At 40.6% G+C, this 16,865-nt stretch overlaps 2 protein-coding genes across 3 annotated transcripts in view; one reads left to right on the top strand and one right to left on the bottom strand.

The window, feature by feature from the left end:
• LOC121526426 (formin-1-like) overlaps positions 1 to 12,234 on the top strand; it is a 90,553-nt gene extending 78,319 nt beyond the window's left edge. For both annotated transcript variants that reach the window (XM_041813003.1, XM_041813004.1), the window contains exons 17-19: positions 7,704 to 7,853; positions 10,504 to 10,585; positions 10,675 to 12,234. In XM_041813003.1, coding sequence (XP_041668937.1) covers positions 7,704 to 7,853; positions 10,504 to 10,585; positions 10,675 to 10,719 — 277 coding nt within the window. In that variant the 3' untranslated portion in view covers positions 10,720 to 12,234. The remainder of the gene's footprint in view (positions 1 to 7,703; positions 7,854 to 10,503; positions 10,586 to 10,674) is intronic.
• Positions 12,235 to 12,521: 287 nt separating this feature from the next.
• On the bottom strand, positions 12,522 to 14,890 carry grem1b (gremlin 1b). Its single transcript, XM_041812182.1, has 2 exons — positions 14,613 to 14,890; positions 12,522 to 14,202 (listed from the first exon to the last, which is right to left on the bottom strand). The coding sequence occupies exon 2, from the start codon at positions 14,199 to 14,201 to the stop codon at positions 13,653 to 13,655; it is 549 nt and encodes a 182-aa protein (XP_041668116.1). The 5' UTR covers position 14,202; positions 14,613 to 14,890; the 3' UTR covers positions 12,522 to 13,652.
• Between the last annotated feature and the right edge of the window lie 1,975 nt (positions 14,891 to 16,865).

The following is a 16,865-nucleotide window of genomic DNA, read 5'->3' as shown; positions in this document are numbered from 1 at the left end:
TGATATCACTTACAGCTCATGAAAATGAAAATCCACCGTCTCAGAATATTAGAATATCACAAAATATCCATCCAAAAAAGAATTTGTAGTACAGAAATGTTGACCTGGAAAATTCAGCTCATATGTCCACTCTGTAATTGGTTGGAGCTCCTTTTGCACAAATAACTGCATTTATGTGACGTGGCATGGAGCCAGTCAGTCCGTTGTTGCTCATCTTCCTCTTGACATTTCCAGAGATACTCTATGGGGTTCACGTCAGACCAGTTGGCTGGCCAATCAAGCACAGTAACACCATGATCAGCAGACCAGTTTCTGGTAGTTTTGGCTTCACTGTAGACAGGTGCCAAGTTGATAGAAGAGGAAATCAGTATGTCCATAAAGCTTCTCAGCAGATGAAAACATGAAGGGTGCTAAAATCTCCTGGTAGACGGCTGCCAGTGTTGACTTTATAAAGCACAGTGGACCAACAGCAGCAGATGACATGGCACCGCAACCCATCACTGACTTTGGAAACTGAAAGCAATAGACTTCAAGCACCTTTAATTCCTGGCCTCTCTTATCTTCCTTCGTATTCTGGAACTTTCTGGATTTCCAAATGATATTCAAATTTTCTTTCAAACCTTTGCAAATTGGATTTTTCCACAATATTCTATTATTTTGAGAATATTTTTTTATGAGCCATAATCATCAAGATTAAAACAGAAAGAAGTCATGAAATATTTAACTTTTGTGAGGTGTGAATCTAGAATTTATGGAAATTTAACCTTCTAAAGTAAATCACAGAAACAAATGAACTTTTCCATGATTTTCTAAACTTTTAAGAATCACCTGTACGTAATTACATAGCTGTGTAAATATGTGTACAAAATTCATGTTGTTTCATTGTTCCAAGAAAGATTTCTGTCCATCCGTATCCCATTTTACATCGCCCCCGAAAAACTTTCCATGAACAAAATGTGCCCTACACTGATGACTGTGGGGAATTCTGTGCTAGCATCTAGAGAGTAACATGCACCTATCACCATTCAGACAGGGCCTGGGCAGAACAGACTGTGACATCAGAGGCAAAAGGGCTGCACTAATGATCTTTTTCTTGATCTTTTTCTTGGATTTTTGATAGTAAAAAAACAAATCTTCAAAAACAAACCATGTCCCAGTGCTAACTAGGAACACATTGGATTTCAACACACCCTCACTATGAAGCACTCTGTATTTTAAGCCTGAACGCCCAGTGCTTCCTCCCCTGCAGTTCCTATCATTCTTATCTGCCATGTTTTGTGCAGAAGACTCCCAAGAGTTTTCTGAGAGGCATCTGATTTATAGGCGTTAGACACACTGTCCGAGCAAAATCATATCTGGAACATTTCATATTGGAAAAAGATGTTGGAGCAGACAAACAAGGGGAATAGATTATTTTGCCTTGTTTGGATAGAGAGCAGGGTTGTTTGCTTTATAATCTTACTCCCCCACTTTCAAAATGAATCATGAAAGCACATAAAGGAGAAAGTGAAAGATGTCGGATACATGGAAATGGAAACTCTAAACAATGAAGACGTTTATAGCTTTGGACAAAACTATAACTCAGCAAATTGGTCCCAAACTCTTGTGTCTCATGTTGCTGTTTGAAGCCAGGGAAAAGGCTTCTGCAGCTCTCAGTCTGTGCCATGGCCTCTCATCACCACCCGCACTACAGACTAATATCTGTAGCAATGACCTGGACTAACATGTTTTTGTGTGCAGCACAACTGTAATGAAGGTGTTGAACTTCAGGTGGAATATTGATCAAAGGGGCCCTGCAGCTGACAGCACCTTTGCCTTTAATGAAGTTCTCCTTTAATTTCATCTAAAGAGGGGGCTGGCTGACTGGTGCTAGGTAGAGCAGAAGGGAGGCAAAGAGGTGGTGGGGGGCGTTTTTCTCAGGTTCCCACAGAGTCACCTCATAAAAGTGACACGCTGTTGATGAATATGGGCGTCAGCGGGCTCACCGGGCCCTGGGTGGGCTTTCACATCTGCGCTGGGTGAGGGATCCTCACAAACAGCAGCAGCAGTAGTAGTAGAGGCGTCAATATTATGGCTCAGTGATAATAAAGGAAACAGACAATGCATCTTTAGTGCTACATAATACCTAAGCCTCATAAGGAGTCAGTGGGTATCCAAGAGCCTGTGAATCAAAGTCAGCCAGTTGGTTTTACATGGTGGGCTGTTGTGTCACTGAGTTACTCATTTTAGGTTGCGTGTACAGCTAAAGTCACAGTGTTTTAGTCGATGACGTTAGATAGCTGCCGTTCAAGTAAGCATTGTTTTTTCATGCCAAAGTATTCAGACTCCCTTCTCTTTATAGATTTCGTTATGATGCAGCCTGATCCTGCAATCATTTAAATTCATCTATTCTCTCATTAATCTACACTAAGTACCCTATGATGGTTAAGTGGAAACGGAGTTTTAGATATTTTTGGTCAGCTATGAACTGAAAACTGAAATATCACATTGACATTAGTATTCAGACCCTTTACTCAGTACTAAGTTGAAGCACCTTTTTAAATTTGACACAACAAGCTTTGCACAACTGGACTGTTGGATTTTCTGCCATTCTTTTTTTGCAAATTCTCTTAAACTCAGTCAGGTTGATGGGGATCATTGTTGGAGAGATATAACACATTCAAGTCAGGGCTCTGGCTGGGCTACATTCACAGAGATGTCCCTAAGCCACTCACAGCCACTTGGCTGTGTGCTCAGGGTCATTGCCATGCTGGAAGGCGAAGCTTCATCCCAGTCTGAGGTCCTGAGCGTAACAGGTTTACATTGAGGATATATCTGTAGAGCATGATGCTGCCACTGATATGTTTTGTTGGGCAGGTGATGAGTAGTGCCTGGTTCTCTCCAGACATGATGTTTAGAATCGAGGTCAAACAGTTCAATCTTGGTTTCATCAGACCAGAGAATCTTGTTTCTTATTTCTCTCAGTGTGAGAGTCCTGCAGGTGCTTTTTTTGCAACCTCCAAGGAAGCTTTAATGTGTTTTACACTGAGGAGATACCTCTGTCTAGCCATTCTGCCATAGAGCCCAGATCAGTGGAGGGCTGCAGTGATGGTTGTCCTTCTAAAACTTTGTCCAGTCTCCACACAGGATCTCTGGAGCTCATTTCTTTAAGACAGACAAGATTCTGGTTCTGGTTCTGGCTCTGTTCTGGAGTCTCAAGACCTTGGTGCTTTCTGGTAAACCAGTGTGCGTTAACACCAGTTTAAGCAGAACCACAGTGGGAGGATGTTACTCCATGTTACTCAGGTTGTTTCTTGAGTTTATTAATAATTTGTTCTGGCATTCAGTCACACCCAGCCTTTGTCATCTCTTCCGTGTACTACTCTCCAGCTTCATCTGGAATTCTGGTGATTCCCATATCGCAACCAAACATTTCATCTCCTCAGCAGACATCTTCTTCTCCATTTTCTGCCCAAATTCACAGCCTAGAATATGGCAAGCCCACTGATGATGTCATGGTTCACGAGGAAGAAACAACTATTTTTGGTTCAAGCTAAGAACCAGCTTTTCAGGTTCCAAACCAGTTCAAAATTAGGTTTAGGAAGTTGAACTAAACCATCAATGTAATAATTTTAAAAGCACTCTGTGATGCTGTATAATATGAAAGCATCTGTTAAGTGAGTATCTGGTTATTTGTGTTTTTCCACATTAAAGCCTGTATAAATTGATACTAGTGCCTTCTCTTCAATATGCAGTCCTAATTTGTTCATGTCCCAGTGCAAATGAGGTTTTTCTGGTTCTGTCCTCAGTTCTGCCTCATTACATTTGCTTCTCCCTGCATCATGCTCAATTTGATCTGGCCTTCACAGTCACTATACAGTTTTGGTTTCAAAGATGCCAGGTGGTTTATTATTCCACTCGGCTTTTCTGTGATGACTTGTTGCCTTTGCTGAATCAGCCAACAACACGGCGTTAACTTGTGTAATCTTCCAACTGGGGAAACAAAAGAATGCAGAGTTTCTTCTCCAAATATTTCCCTGATTCTCATGGCTGCTCATGGTTTTGTAATGGCCCTTTTTTTTTATAGCTGTCAGTGAGGAATGCCGGCTGTGGGTGCTGCAGTAAACCATCTCACGGCAATGCCATCATAGTGTGGATCACAGAAGCGTGTGTTTGTTTGCATGAGTTAAATTCTTGTACACTGGTGAGTGAACAAAGGTCTGCTTGATTGTGTTTATGCTTCATATGTACACTCACATGTGTGTGTTGCATCTGTTTTGAGTAAATCTTTGTGTATCTGTCTGTGGTGTATGCTTGGAGGGGTGAAAGGAAAAGCACTGATGCTTGATTTGTGCATTCTTTGACATGATGACCCAGGGTCAGAAGGGAGCTGATAGAGAGGCGACCCTGTTCATCATACCAGACCGGACCAGCTGCAGCAAACGTCTGTTTGGTCAGTCCAAACATCCAAGAGCCTCTGATTTCTTTTGTAGCGTACAGAATGATCTACAGCGAAATGACGCATCACTGGGAAATGTGAAGCAGGCTCACGCAGGAGCCCACTTTGTTTTCAGCTTTCAGCCACGCCGTCTGGGCAGCATATTGTACCGTTTCTCTGTGTGAACATGTCTTAGATTAGCGTCACCAAAAGCCACTTCAGAGCATATCAAGGTGTCAACGGGACAGGGAGCATCTTTTGAATTATAGCACCCTTTATCAACCTGTTGACAGGCAGGGTGAGAAAACATCTTTCATGTTTTGGTCAGAGGGGAAAAATGAAGGGGAAGTCTGCATTTCACTCAGCAAAACTCAAATTTAAGCATGTGTATTTGTGCAATTTATCATCAAAAACATGTAACTGCCTTTATATTAAGCCACATTCACCTGACAACCCCAGTCAAAATGTAAAGCACAAATTGTAAGGGAAGCATTGTTTGTAGCAAGTAAAATTCTTTCAATTGGGTTAGCAATTTTAACTGGATCGTCTTGAAATAATCACACTATCAGATGTTATGAGAGGTGTCTGGCTGCAGACCACAGAAGCCCCCCCTTGCAGACCACGATGGTGAGATGCTGCATCTGTCAGAACAGAAGGGAGATAATCTGCTGAAACAAAGTTTGAACCCTTTTTTATTTATTAAAAATCTGGCAGTTGCATTCATTAAATAGCCACATTGCAAACATTAGCTTTAGTTAAAGTTAGCATAGCTTCACTACATATGTTGTTAACGCTACTATGTAAGCCAATATAGCTAAAGCTACAGCTAAATCAAGCCATCATTCACATACTTACTGTAAAAAGTAGACCTCAAATCACTGCAATTTTCCATGCAACATATTTGTAAAAAAAAAAATCACATTTCACTGCAGTTGAAAAAACAGGACAAAAACAGAAAAACAAACCTAAAACTAACTCATCAAAGCTTTCAGTGCAACAAATTTGCGAAAAAAAATTGCAGTTTAAAAACAGACAACAAAAAAGACAAACACAAACACACAAAACTAACTCATCGTAAATTTCAATGCAACATATCTGTAAAGTAAATTGCAATGTTCATTGCATCTTTTCTGAAAAAATAAAAATAAAATAACATTTATCACTGCAAGTTTTTTGGAAAAAGAAAACCTCGAATTGCAACTTTCACTGCAATCTTTTGAAAAACTATCATTAAATCAGGCATTTCAACCCTCTGCAGTAACAGACACGGATGGATTATTTTTAGTTAATTAATTGTGCATACATGTCCAGGTTCACATAACTACATATTTAATGGGTCAAGCTTCAGTGAACATGACATATCTGACATAGTTACCGTAGCTTTGTTTGTTTTAGCTTTAGCAAAGTTAGTTATGGAGCCACATTACCTATGGTGCATATGTAGCATAATTAGTTTGAAGGTAGTTACGTAACTACGTTATCTGTTATCCACCGCAGCTTTGTTAGCTTTAGCCTTAGCTATGTTAGCCGCATTAGAGCGTTTTCATGAAGGAGAAACTGTTTTCCTGTAAGCAGACTGTTCAGTTCAGTTTATGCAGGACACAGTAGTCATTCTCCCAGTCGTGATCAGCTGATCACAATTATCACCTCCCAGCTTCCACAATCACAGCTCTTTCTCTCAACACAGCGTATTTGAATATGATGTACTTCGCACTAATCCCTGCTTGCATTAATGCTGATGCACCACACTGCTGCTCCTATTGGCAAAGCTTAACCTCCTCCACCCCAGCCTCCTCCTTTATAGCATTAAGCTTGTTGCACCCTCATTCAGACTTGTGCTACTTTGGATTAATTGCTTTTGAACTAATTTTATTGTATTCAATATGCATTGTCATAATTGTATCTATCTATATGGGGGCTTCTAGCCATGCCCTCCATGGAAAGTCAAAGCATGCTGCTTGCCTCATCCAGGGAACATTTGTTGAGCAGAGCCTTCTACGCCAGGTAAAACTGTATGGCTGTTTTGGAATAAAACGGTTAAATATATGATGAGAGTGTTTCTGAATCAATTGTAATTGGGTCAGTATTTTTACTTTTAACTTTCAGTATCCTAACCCTTACCTTGATTCCTTCCTTAACCCTAACTGAATGTTTAATTTGATTTAATTTTGAATGATTTATTGTGTATTTCAATTCTGACAGATGTGGTGTCTCATCAGTGTGGTCTGCGAGAGATCTGCTCTGTATGAGATCTGCCGGACTGTTTTGGATATTTTTGACTAGAAATTTGAAGGTTGGGCTTATTGCAGGGTATGCCTTCTTGCCACCTTGCAAAGCTGATGAATTTTGCCAGAGTCAATGTCTGTCATCTGGCAGATCCATCTCTCCAATCTGAAATGTTTGTGCTTGATCTGAGAACTGACAACCCAAGCAGCATCATTTGAGGAGAACGAGGCTGTAGCTTTGGGTGTGATTTAGTTGCACTGTAAATTGGTAAACAATGGCTGCCAGTGGAGCAATTAGCTCAGATGTAGCTATAGAGGTACTTCTATCACTTATTTCTTTACTTCAGAAAAAATAAAGAACAGTACTGAAAGCTTTTCTTGGGGAAGGTATGATTCTTCTCTCAACCAGCTCCGTCGTGCGTTTGATTCACCAACAAGCTCCACTGATAGTAAACAATTTCAATTCAGTTCAGTTTAGTTCATTTATTATTACTTAAACATGCCATGCACCAAACAGGTGGCCAGCCCTCACAGACTTACAAGATACTGGGAAGCAAAACATACAAGAGCAACAGCATAGTACATGTGTCTGAAATTGCTCTCGTGGGTATGTCATATCATTGTCTGCCAGTAAGTGTGTTCCTGCAGAGTTCAACCGTAGTGTGTTTTAGAGAGTGTGGAGGAGCAGCAGCGGGTCTTGGCTGTCTTCCTCTCCTCTGGCAGTCTTCCCTTGCAGTCTCTGGAGGTCAATGTGATAATGAAGCCGCCGCTACTGGAACAGCAGGGTGGACTCTTGCCCTCCAGCTCTGCTTCTCGCCCCTCTGTCCAACTACATCCATCTTTTCCTGCGTGCGCTCCAGGACTGTTTTTAACCTCTCATTTGTTCATGTTTTTGGGCATACACACCTTCACTTCCCAGTGCTGTCTGACCTTTCTGTTTATAACTTTAACTTGTAAATCCTAGACAGTTCACTGAAACTCTCTTTTGTTTATGTCTGAGGTTATTTATAAGTGTTTATGTGTGATAAGACAACACTGTGTTTGTCTCTGCTCTGTTTCAGTTTCCAGGACACAGTGAACTACTTTGGGGTTAAGCCAAAGTCTGGGGAGAAAGAAGTGGCCCTGAGTCATGTTTTTATGCTGTGGTACGAGTTCATCAATGACTTCAAGAACGCCTGGGTACGACAGAGCAAGAACGTCTCCAAAGAGAAGTGAGTTAGTGTCTGTTTCTTAGTTTCTATGACAATGTTGTGCAAACTTTTCAACCTGTAGATGTGGTTTATATGGGATCTCTGAACGATCGACAGTGTTTTTATGTAGTTTGGTGATGAAAGCCAGCACCACATACGTCACTTGCCATCAAATCAGCTTTTAAAGAGAATTAAATTACACTTGCCAAGTTTCTGCCCATAAAGAGTATGCCTGTAGTCAACCAAACGACCAAAATTACACCATCACACAGACCGATCAATTGGACATTGAGGAAAGCCTTTACTTGATCTCCTTTTTCTCAAAATCATTTTAATCCCCGACAGATTCCTCATCTCATCCTTCTGGTAGTCTAAAATTACGTTCACACTGCAGTTAAAAGTGACCCAAATCAGATTTTTTTTTCTTGCTCATATGTGACTCATATCTGATTTCTTCTGACAGCGTGAACATCACTAGACGCAATGAATCTTGTCTTTTCATGCAGATTCAGGCCACCTTCAAACGTAGTTCTAAATCAGATACATATCTGATCTTTGGGACTTTGAGTGAGAACAGCCAAACAAAAAAACATCAGATCTGAGAACAAATCAGAATTAAGCATTGAGGCCTGCAGTGTGAATGTATTTTAAATTATCTTAAAAATCAACATAAGTTTTATGAAGCATTATTAATTGTTTTTGTCCTCATTATGTTGTACTAAAATAACAGCTGACTGAGATGATCAGCACACCTGCCCTTAGCCATATCATTTCTTTGTTCACAATACAATAACTACTTTTTTAAAAGTGTTGCTGCCATCAAATTCAAAATGAGTTAATATTTCTCATGAAATGATAAACTGTCTTAGTGTAACATCTGTTATGTTGTCTATGATCTATTAGGTATAAAATATGTGTTTATGAGGTTTGCATTCTGTTTTTATTTACATTCTACACAGTGTCCAAAGTTTTTTGGAATTGGGGTTGTAATTATTCAATTCATTTGCATTATGATCTTGTTTTTATTTCATTTTTTTAAAGATTTATTGTGGGCATTTTTGTGCCTTTATTTGATAGTGAAGGACAGTGGACAAAGTTGGAAACAGGGACAAGAGCGGGGTACAGACATGTGGCAAAGGGCCCCAGACTGGGCCGTCCGCATACGTGGGGCACGCCTTAAAACTTTTTTAAAACTGAGAAGAATGGGTAAAAGTTAGAAACCAGAGTCAAAGTTTTCCCAGTTAATACATGAGTAAGATTAATTAAACATATGTATCTTTATTTTAAAATGATGGTCAAAGATTCATTCTCTTGTTTTTGCATTAAGGAAGAATCATGTGTCATGTTTCAACCCCATCAGGTGTCAAAAATAAATAACTACTCAGGACTACAATGTAAATGAATCACTTTTTATTCTACTTGATTAGCTTTATAGGGCATTGATTTTACTTCTACTTAAGAAATTTTGACTCAAACTAACTGTACTTTTACTTGAGCACAATGTTCTTGCACTCTTCTCTCCCTTGGTTCCAAGATATTTATACTACCATGTTGCATTGTGGGATATGTAGGACCCAGTAGTTTTTTGGAACACAGAATTTGACTCTTTTCTTTGCCTTCAGACTCCGTTAAATCTGTTAAAATCTTGCCCATATTGCAAAAACCTGACTGTTATCATTTAGTCAGGTCCTCTAAGAGAGGATGAACCCAGGCTCTACCATCTGGTTAGACTTCTTGTCTTTGTCACTTTCCTCTTTCAACAATCTCTGACATTGTGTCAAATTAGCTCTAATTGTGGAAGAGTGATGAGCAGGTTCTGGTGAGGAATTAAATTGGTGTGGGGGGGACATCAGAGAGGAGTAGCTGAGGGTTCTGTGTCTGAAAGACTAGGGTCTGGATTTATGATGTTTCCTCTGACCTGAGGCATCATGTTGGGGGGGCATTCCACTGAGGGACTGCAGACCCTCCTGGCTGCCGCCTGGCTTTATTAGCAAGCGAACTGGGGGCCTGTGGCCGTTAAAGGCAGTGGGTTTGGGGAGAACTGATAAACACTGTAATGATGGTGGACATGGCAGCCCAAAGGGCAGGAGAGCTGCAGGGTCAACAATGACACCATCAGAGGGTGAAGTCACTGCTCATCTCTGATAAGAGGAAAGTCAAAGTTTGAAATATCAGGTGGTGCCTTCACAGATCCTGCCATCCTCCGCAGATGCGTTAATTGTTTACTAGGTAATCGTGCCTCACATCACTCCCAGCTGATTGTGCTTATGTACAATTAACTTGATCTTAAATGGTGTTCGGACTCATAAAAGCAAAGTGTTTTTTAAAGGCTGCCTCATTATCTCATCAACCCACTGTCATTCTCTACTGCCTCTCACTTCCAGAGCATTCACTGACCACAAACTCCTCAGAGGATCTGCATGTGTGTGTTTGAGTGTGTTTAAGACTGCATGGCTCCATGACACAAGGTGCCCTAGGGAGATACTTAAATGTCTGCTCTTACAAACAGCTTCAGAACGTCACAGTGATGAGAGGCTTCTGACCTTACATTGTTTTTATGAGTTGCACAAGGACTATTTTCATGATTTAGCACCAGAGCTTTCAGTGTGCTTTTTTAGTTTTAAAGGGAACTGCAAATATCAAGTCCATGTGGATTTTTTTCTCTCTGTAGGTTGAAGGAAGCTGAAGAAAACATCAAGAAGATAACAGCGGAGAAGAGGGTTGAAACCAAGAAAGTCAACGCCAACAGTCTGGTAAGTAGTTGTAAATGCATGGTAGACAACGCTCTTTATTGTGTGCATTGAAATGAATAAACAGAATCTTTGTTGGGTGTTTCCAACAGAAAGAGAGGCTGCGGCAGAAGGAAGCTGGTGTCTCCTTGAGCTGAATGACAGCAGAAGAAGAAATGAGGAGATCAAGAAGGCCTCTTCCCTCTTTCCCGACAAAACCTCACCGGACTCTAACAACTCCCACTGCCATATCTCTGCCCTACTAACCTCTGCCCGTCCCCACCCTATGCTCCGCCACGCTCTCATCAAGGTTTTTCTGCCTGCTGCACAGACAGAAGTCGGGCCTGCAGGGAGGATGCATGGCTGACACCACTGCAGTGATGAGAGTGTGAGAGGGTAAAGGTTGATCTCATTCATCCAGAGTGACGTGACCTCTGAGTGGCCGGCCTGTGAAAGGTCTCAGCGGGTCAGCGGGATTCACAGCAGAGCCAGCTGACACATCCACGAGGAGTTTCTTCTGCACTGTCAAAGTTACATCAGAGAGCAGAGGGATGAGGCTTCTGTGTATTCAAAGAGGGAAATGTCTCTGTAAGTGGTAAAAATACAGTTCCCATTGTCTTTTTTTTTTTGTAGCTTTTCATTCACCACAGCTCATTAAAAATCTTGTAAATATGTCATGTAGCATCGGCAGGGACCATGCAGCGTCTGATCTGCGCAGAGGAAGTGTGATAATGTCTGTCCACCAATCAGAATGTAAAGATTACCCACCCTTTTGTGTACCTGACTGACGGCCAGAGAGGGGACGATGACTGTCTCACTCACACAAACTTGAACTTCTGGCCCCGCATCCACTCACGCCTGATATTAAATATGCATTTTAGAGTATCCTCGACAGACATCACAGTGTGTGGTGCACATTTTTAAGCACTTTACCGCTTGCAGAAGCTGTTTGTCATAGCTCGCGATAAGTCCCACTCCCCTTGTATGCTATCTGTATGTGTTTTTCATGTCTTGCACTTTTTTTTAACACCTCTTTTCCTATGCAAAGGTTTCCTTGTTGTAACATTTATGAATTTCATTACTTCATGTTTGTCATGTTTTTTTATTTTATTTCTCAAAAAGTGTAAGAAACTTTGTTTTATTTTGTAAGGTGTAACCACGCTCCTGTAACATTCAAGAAAGTCTATTTATGTAAGCAAAGATTTATTTTAAACCAAAAATATTCCCTTTGTTCTCTTTGAGGCTGTATTTTTATGAGTTATAAAGAAGCTGGAGTTAAATGAATGCTATATTTTCAAAAAAACAAATTGAATTTATTTTTCAGTTCTTTTGGAGAGATGAGGGTTGTATTTTGTGTACGGAGAACATTGAAGCCATGTGAGTTACCTCAGATAAACCCTCCATGATCAAAGTTTCCATCAAACTGCACCTTGAATTACTTTTTTACCCTCCAAAGTCCTTCATATGTGCCATTTTTTTTGTAAAAATATTTCCTGCTATGCTTTGCTTCAGAGGGTTTACGAAATGGGGAAAAAGAGCAGATAGTGCCCAAGGACCTGCTGTAGCCCCTACTGTGTGTCGGTTCATGTAACCTTCAGTAACTCTCACATAGGTGCTCTGTAATTTTATGGAATTGTTTTAAATTTCAACAATAAACTATGGATGCTGAAAAAACTGGAACCCAATCTGTGTTTTTTTCTTATAAGGCAGAAGTGAAAAGACTAAGGGTGCAGCCAGCAGGAGACCAGAAGAGGATGTGATGAGTCATAATTCAGAGGGTTTTCAATAAACTGAGTCAGCATGAAGCCTCACATTCAGAGCTTGTGTCAAAGATAGAAATTTTATGTGGTGGAATATCCCTTTTCATGTCCTAATTTGGCGCATATAAAGCTTACTTAAAAACACTAAGTTAAAGTTCTTTGTTTTCACAGCAGAAAGATTTACGGATAATGAGCTGAACCTGATTTAAAAAAAAACTTTTATTTTGACAGGAGATTTACATCTTTGGCGCTTCAATTAAAGAGAGGTTAAACCAATAAGTATGACTGTGATAGAATAGTGTCTTTTCTAAGCAAGAACATCAGATTTGCAACAAATCAAGTTTGTGCCCTGTAACCAGAAATCCCCTATAAAATCTACTATCAAATCATAATCTCCAATTGCATAGATTGGGCCAATATCAAGGCTTAATTCAAACCTCTAAAAGGGCATCTTTTCCCATCAAACTAAAGGATTTTCTGGGATTGGTTTCCAGGCATCTGAGAGCCAGTGAAGATGAGAGAAGCAGGTGATGATTCAACATGGTTTTTACACACATTACATCAGGGGAAACAATCCCAATTTTCCAACATCCGTTTATTCTAAGTTTCCAGGGATAATTTAACCAAAGGGGAAATCAAACCGGTAACATTAAAGTTGGCTGTACATTTTACAACTATTTAACCTGGACGCTGTAGAAGCAATCACTGTACATTCTTTATTCTAACTAAATAAAAAACGTCTACAATAAACCTTACCAAAAACAATTACTTCGAAATCCAAAGAAATCAGTCAACCTCAAAAGATTCTTGTAATAAGGAAATAAAATCACATTTTCTATTTACAAATATCACGTGTAATCCATCAAATTCCACACAGTGGAAACCTCCAGTTAGACTAAAAAATAAACTCATAGAAAAACAGCCAGAAGCAGAAATAAGGTCCTGCCACAATGCGCTTTCAAAAAAGAGTGATGTGTTGAATAAAACTCGGGTTCTGCAGTCATCACTGGGTGAGGAAGCCGTGCGTAAAACGTGCTCATTCAAAGTCAGCGTTCCCGTGCAGTGATGTTTTTTACAAAGAAGTGAGGAGTTCAACTCTACAGATCAACATCTGTTTTTTTGTTGATTTTTTGTTTGTTTGTTTGTTTGTTTGTTTTATATCCTATGTGTTCACGCATTGTGCAAGAGAAGAATCCATGTAGCCTAAAGATGCTCGAACGGATGCCTCCTCCTAGTTGGAGGCAGGCACGTGCTCTTTGCTGACACAGCATTTCAGTCCAGTCCATAAAGTAAAACGCAATGAGAAACATTCAGCGTGTTTCTGTGCGCCTTTAGTCCAGATCGATGGATATACAGCGGCACTGTTTGACGCGCTGAATGCGTTTCTTTTTGGTTGGGGGCTGCTGGTCCGGACAGTTCAAAGTAAACGTCATGGTGGTGAAACGCTTTGGCTTACAAAACGAGCAGGACTGAAAAGCCCCCTCCTCCCTGCGGATGTGCCGGGGGATGTAGAAGGAGTTGCACTGTCCGTAACAGAAGCGGTTGATGATGGTGCGGCTGACGCAGCCCTCCTCGTGGATGGTCTGCTTGAGGGGCTGCGTCTTGCACCAGTCCCGTTTCAAATACTGGCGCTCCGTCACGTGGAGCGCTTCCTGGCTGGACTCCAGCACCTCGTCGGCCGGTGAGGATGAGCCCTGCCTCTGCCGGGACCCGGAGCCCGCCTGTGGAGGCTGTGGTTGCTGCTCCGATTCGTTTGGGTTGTTTTTGTCAGGATGAGGGATGGCGCCTTGTGAACCTCGGTTTCTTTTGGCATCCACGGGAGAGGAAAGCAACCCGATGATGAAAACCATACTACAGAGGATATGCGTCGAGCTGGCCATCCTGAGAGGGAGCAAGAGAATAATTCATCATCTATATCGTTTCAACTTTAGACGTTTTACGCACAGCTGTCAGTGGTTTTACGCTGCGTCAGAGCGCACTGAAATAGGTCGCTTTAAAAAAAACCCGAACATTCCAAGCTGGTATAAAGAGCAAAACATATGACTTCATACTAATCTAACTTAAATAGATCAAAAATCGTCTGTAGTTTCAACCCAGGCTGTATGCGACTGTGTACTATCCATTACGCATAGGGATACCACACCTTCTAGCCAATACCAAAGCATCCGCTTTACTACGGCCATATTAAACAATCTTCGCAAAAACTGCATATAAAAACATGAATTTTCATAAATTTAGCAACAATGTCTAATGTTTGTGGCGGGAGACAATACGCATCCAAATCCCCTCACCTGCGCAAGCCTCCACTGTCACAAGTGCGATGATCTAATCCTGAATGAGTCCTCTTCGGCACCCTCCGAGGTGATCAGCACCTACTGCTGTCGGCTGTACGCTGGTGGGACTGCTAATGGGTGGGAGACTACGCGCTCCATAGACAGGGGCCAGGGGGGTTTAATACAAATTGCTCCAGCGCCGGACTGTCTCCCTTTTAAATGTCTGCCAGCTGAGATGTGCACAACAGTCCCCTCTACATTATTGGCTCAGAGAGATGCAGAGAAAATCAAACTATCCGCCCCCTCAACACTTCCCTGAACCCACCTCAAGAAAACAGCCGAGGAGGAGAGGGGAGAAAAGAGGAAGTGGGGAAGACAGAGGGTGGACGGGCCTGAAATTTCTACAGAAAAAGTGTTTCATTAAAGAAGCACTTGGATGATCTATTATCTGTCTTAACTTAGAAATATGAACATGGCGCTAAACTAACAGTGAGTAGGCCTACTTGTGGGAAAGAGTGACAACAATTAGAAAAGCTAACACACATTTCAGCACACCTGTTACCCCCAACAAACAAAGATATAACTTTGACATTTTAGTATTAAAAATAAATAATAATTTGGACGTAGTAATGTGTTAGCATTGCTATACTTGCTGTAGTTATTAGCTATAGTCTGTAAGTAAACTATTGCCGTCATTACGTTTATTTACGCTGCCGATATTTTAAAAAGATTTTAAAATGTATACTTTGTTAACGTCATAAAAAAAAAACTAGACGGAAATAGTCGGTCCTGAAACAAAAACTGCACAAAATAAACCCCGTCATTACTGCACGAGACAATTTGCTTTTGAAAACGTTGGCTACATCCGATGTAAGCTAGCTCTGGTATGTGTACAATGCAACAAGACTATTTTTATGTTTAATTGTAAAAATTGTCAATTTTCAATCCCAGTAAATTAAGTTATAATTAAGTGTATTCTTTTTTTTTTTTAATAATTGTCTAATATTATTTACCTACGTCAACATTGAGAGCAACTTCTGGGTTGCCAGGTTTGCAAATTTCCCACTATTTTTTCTATAATATTAATTGTGATAAGCAGCTTCATATGTAATTATGAACATAATTAAGCCGGGCTTTTAACTGATTTAGAATGTTTCATGAATTGTTTAATCCCCAAATGTTTTTGTGTTTATTGTAGGGAAAAGTGCACATTTATGAACATGTAAATATGCTAGACTGTAGCTATAGGCTAATTTCCTTCTGTGGTCCCCAGCAGGTTGATGGTCTATATTAAAGTACTAACAAGCATGTATATAACGAACATAAAAAACAGACAATACACAGAGACCAGATATAAACAGTACACTACAAAGACCCACTTACAACAATACAGACTGACCAGGACTAAAGAGACTATTGCAGTTAAAGTGCATAAGGCAGATGGTAAAGTGCTATAGTAAACAATGCAATATTATGCCACACTGGATACCTACAAGCTGAACTGAACAGTTATTTAAAAAAGATATGTCGGGATGAATCTAAAAATTCCCAACCTGATAGCTCAAAGTTAACTGCTATTAGCTCATAAATAAAGAACTGGTGTAGTAAACGACGCCAGTGGCCTTTATTCCCACTGTATTTGGTGGACTAATCACTGTCCGTGACTTCCAAATGTCACTTGAAAAATCACCCATTTTCTTGATTTAAACTTTCTTAAATTATTTCGTGTTAGTTCAACACATTTTGCCCCACATCGCGCTGTTAACTCATCTGCTGAGCACATGGCCGCGGCGCAACACTGTTCTGTTCCACTTGTGCGTCATGACGCAGCGTCTTACGTGGTTGAGAAAGACTCGAATAAACTACGCTGCAGTGAAAATTACAATAAGCTGATAGATTTGAGGAGGGTTTCGACCTTTCATCCAAGTATAATATATCCTGTTTCACATGAAAAAGCTGAGAGCCTCCCAATGGGCTGAGGAGGATAAATCTTTGGAAATGATTGACCTTCAGCCTCTCACAGTCTACTCTGCAGATTCTTTACATGAAGGAATTTCACTTCTTTATGCCATCATCAATTTTAGGCGGGTTGACCTGGTGCACTCGGGCAGAGCTATTCAGTATTTTTAGCATCTATTTTCCCTGCTGAGCTCTGGTACTGCTGGAGGAAAAGTCAATTTGGTAAGTGAGTCTATGTATGACGTCTTTTTAAATTAATGTTGAAAATGAGCTGTTGATGAATATATTGTTTAGTCTGTACCGACATTGCAC

The sequence above is a fragment of the Cheilinus undulatus genome, linkage group 18, assembly GCF_018320785.1.
Source record: "Cheilinus undulatus linkage group 18, ASM1832078v1, whole genome shotgun sequence".
Lineage (NCBI taxonomy): Eukaryota > Metazoa > Chordata > Actinopteri > Labriformes > Labridae > Cheilinus > Cheilinus undulatus.
Note: the sequence above shows the minus strand (reverse complement) of the source record. Positions and strands in the feature narration are given on the sequence as shown.

Coding starts and splice junctions, on each gene's coding strand:
- grem1b (XM_041812182.1), bottom strand. CDS start 14,201: ATGGCCAGCTCGACGCATATCCTCTGTAGTATGGTTTTCATCATCGGG.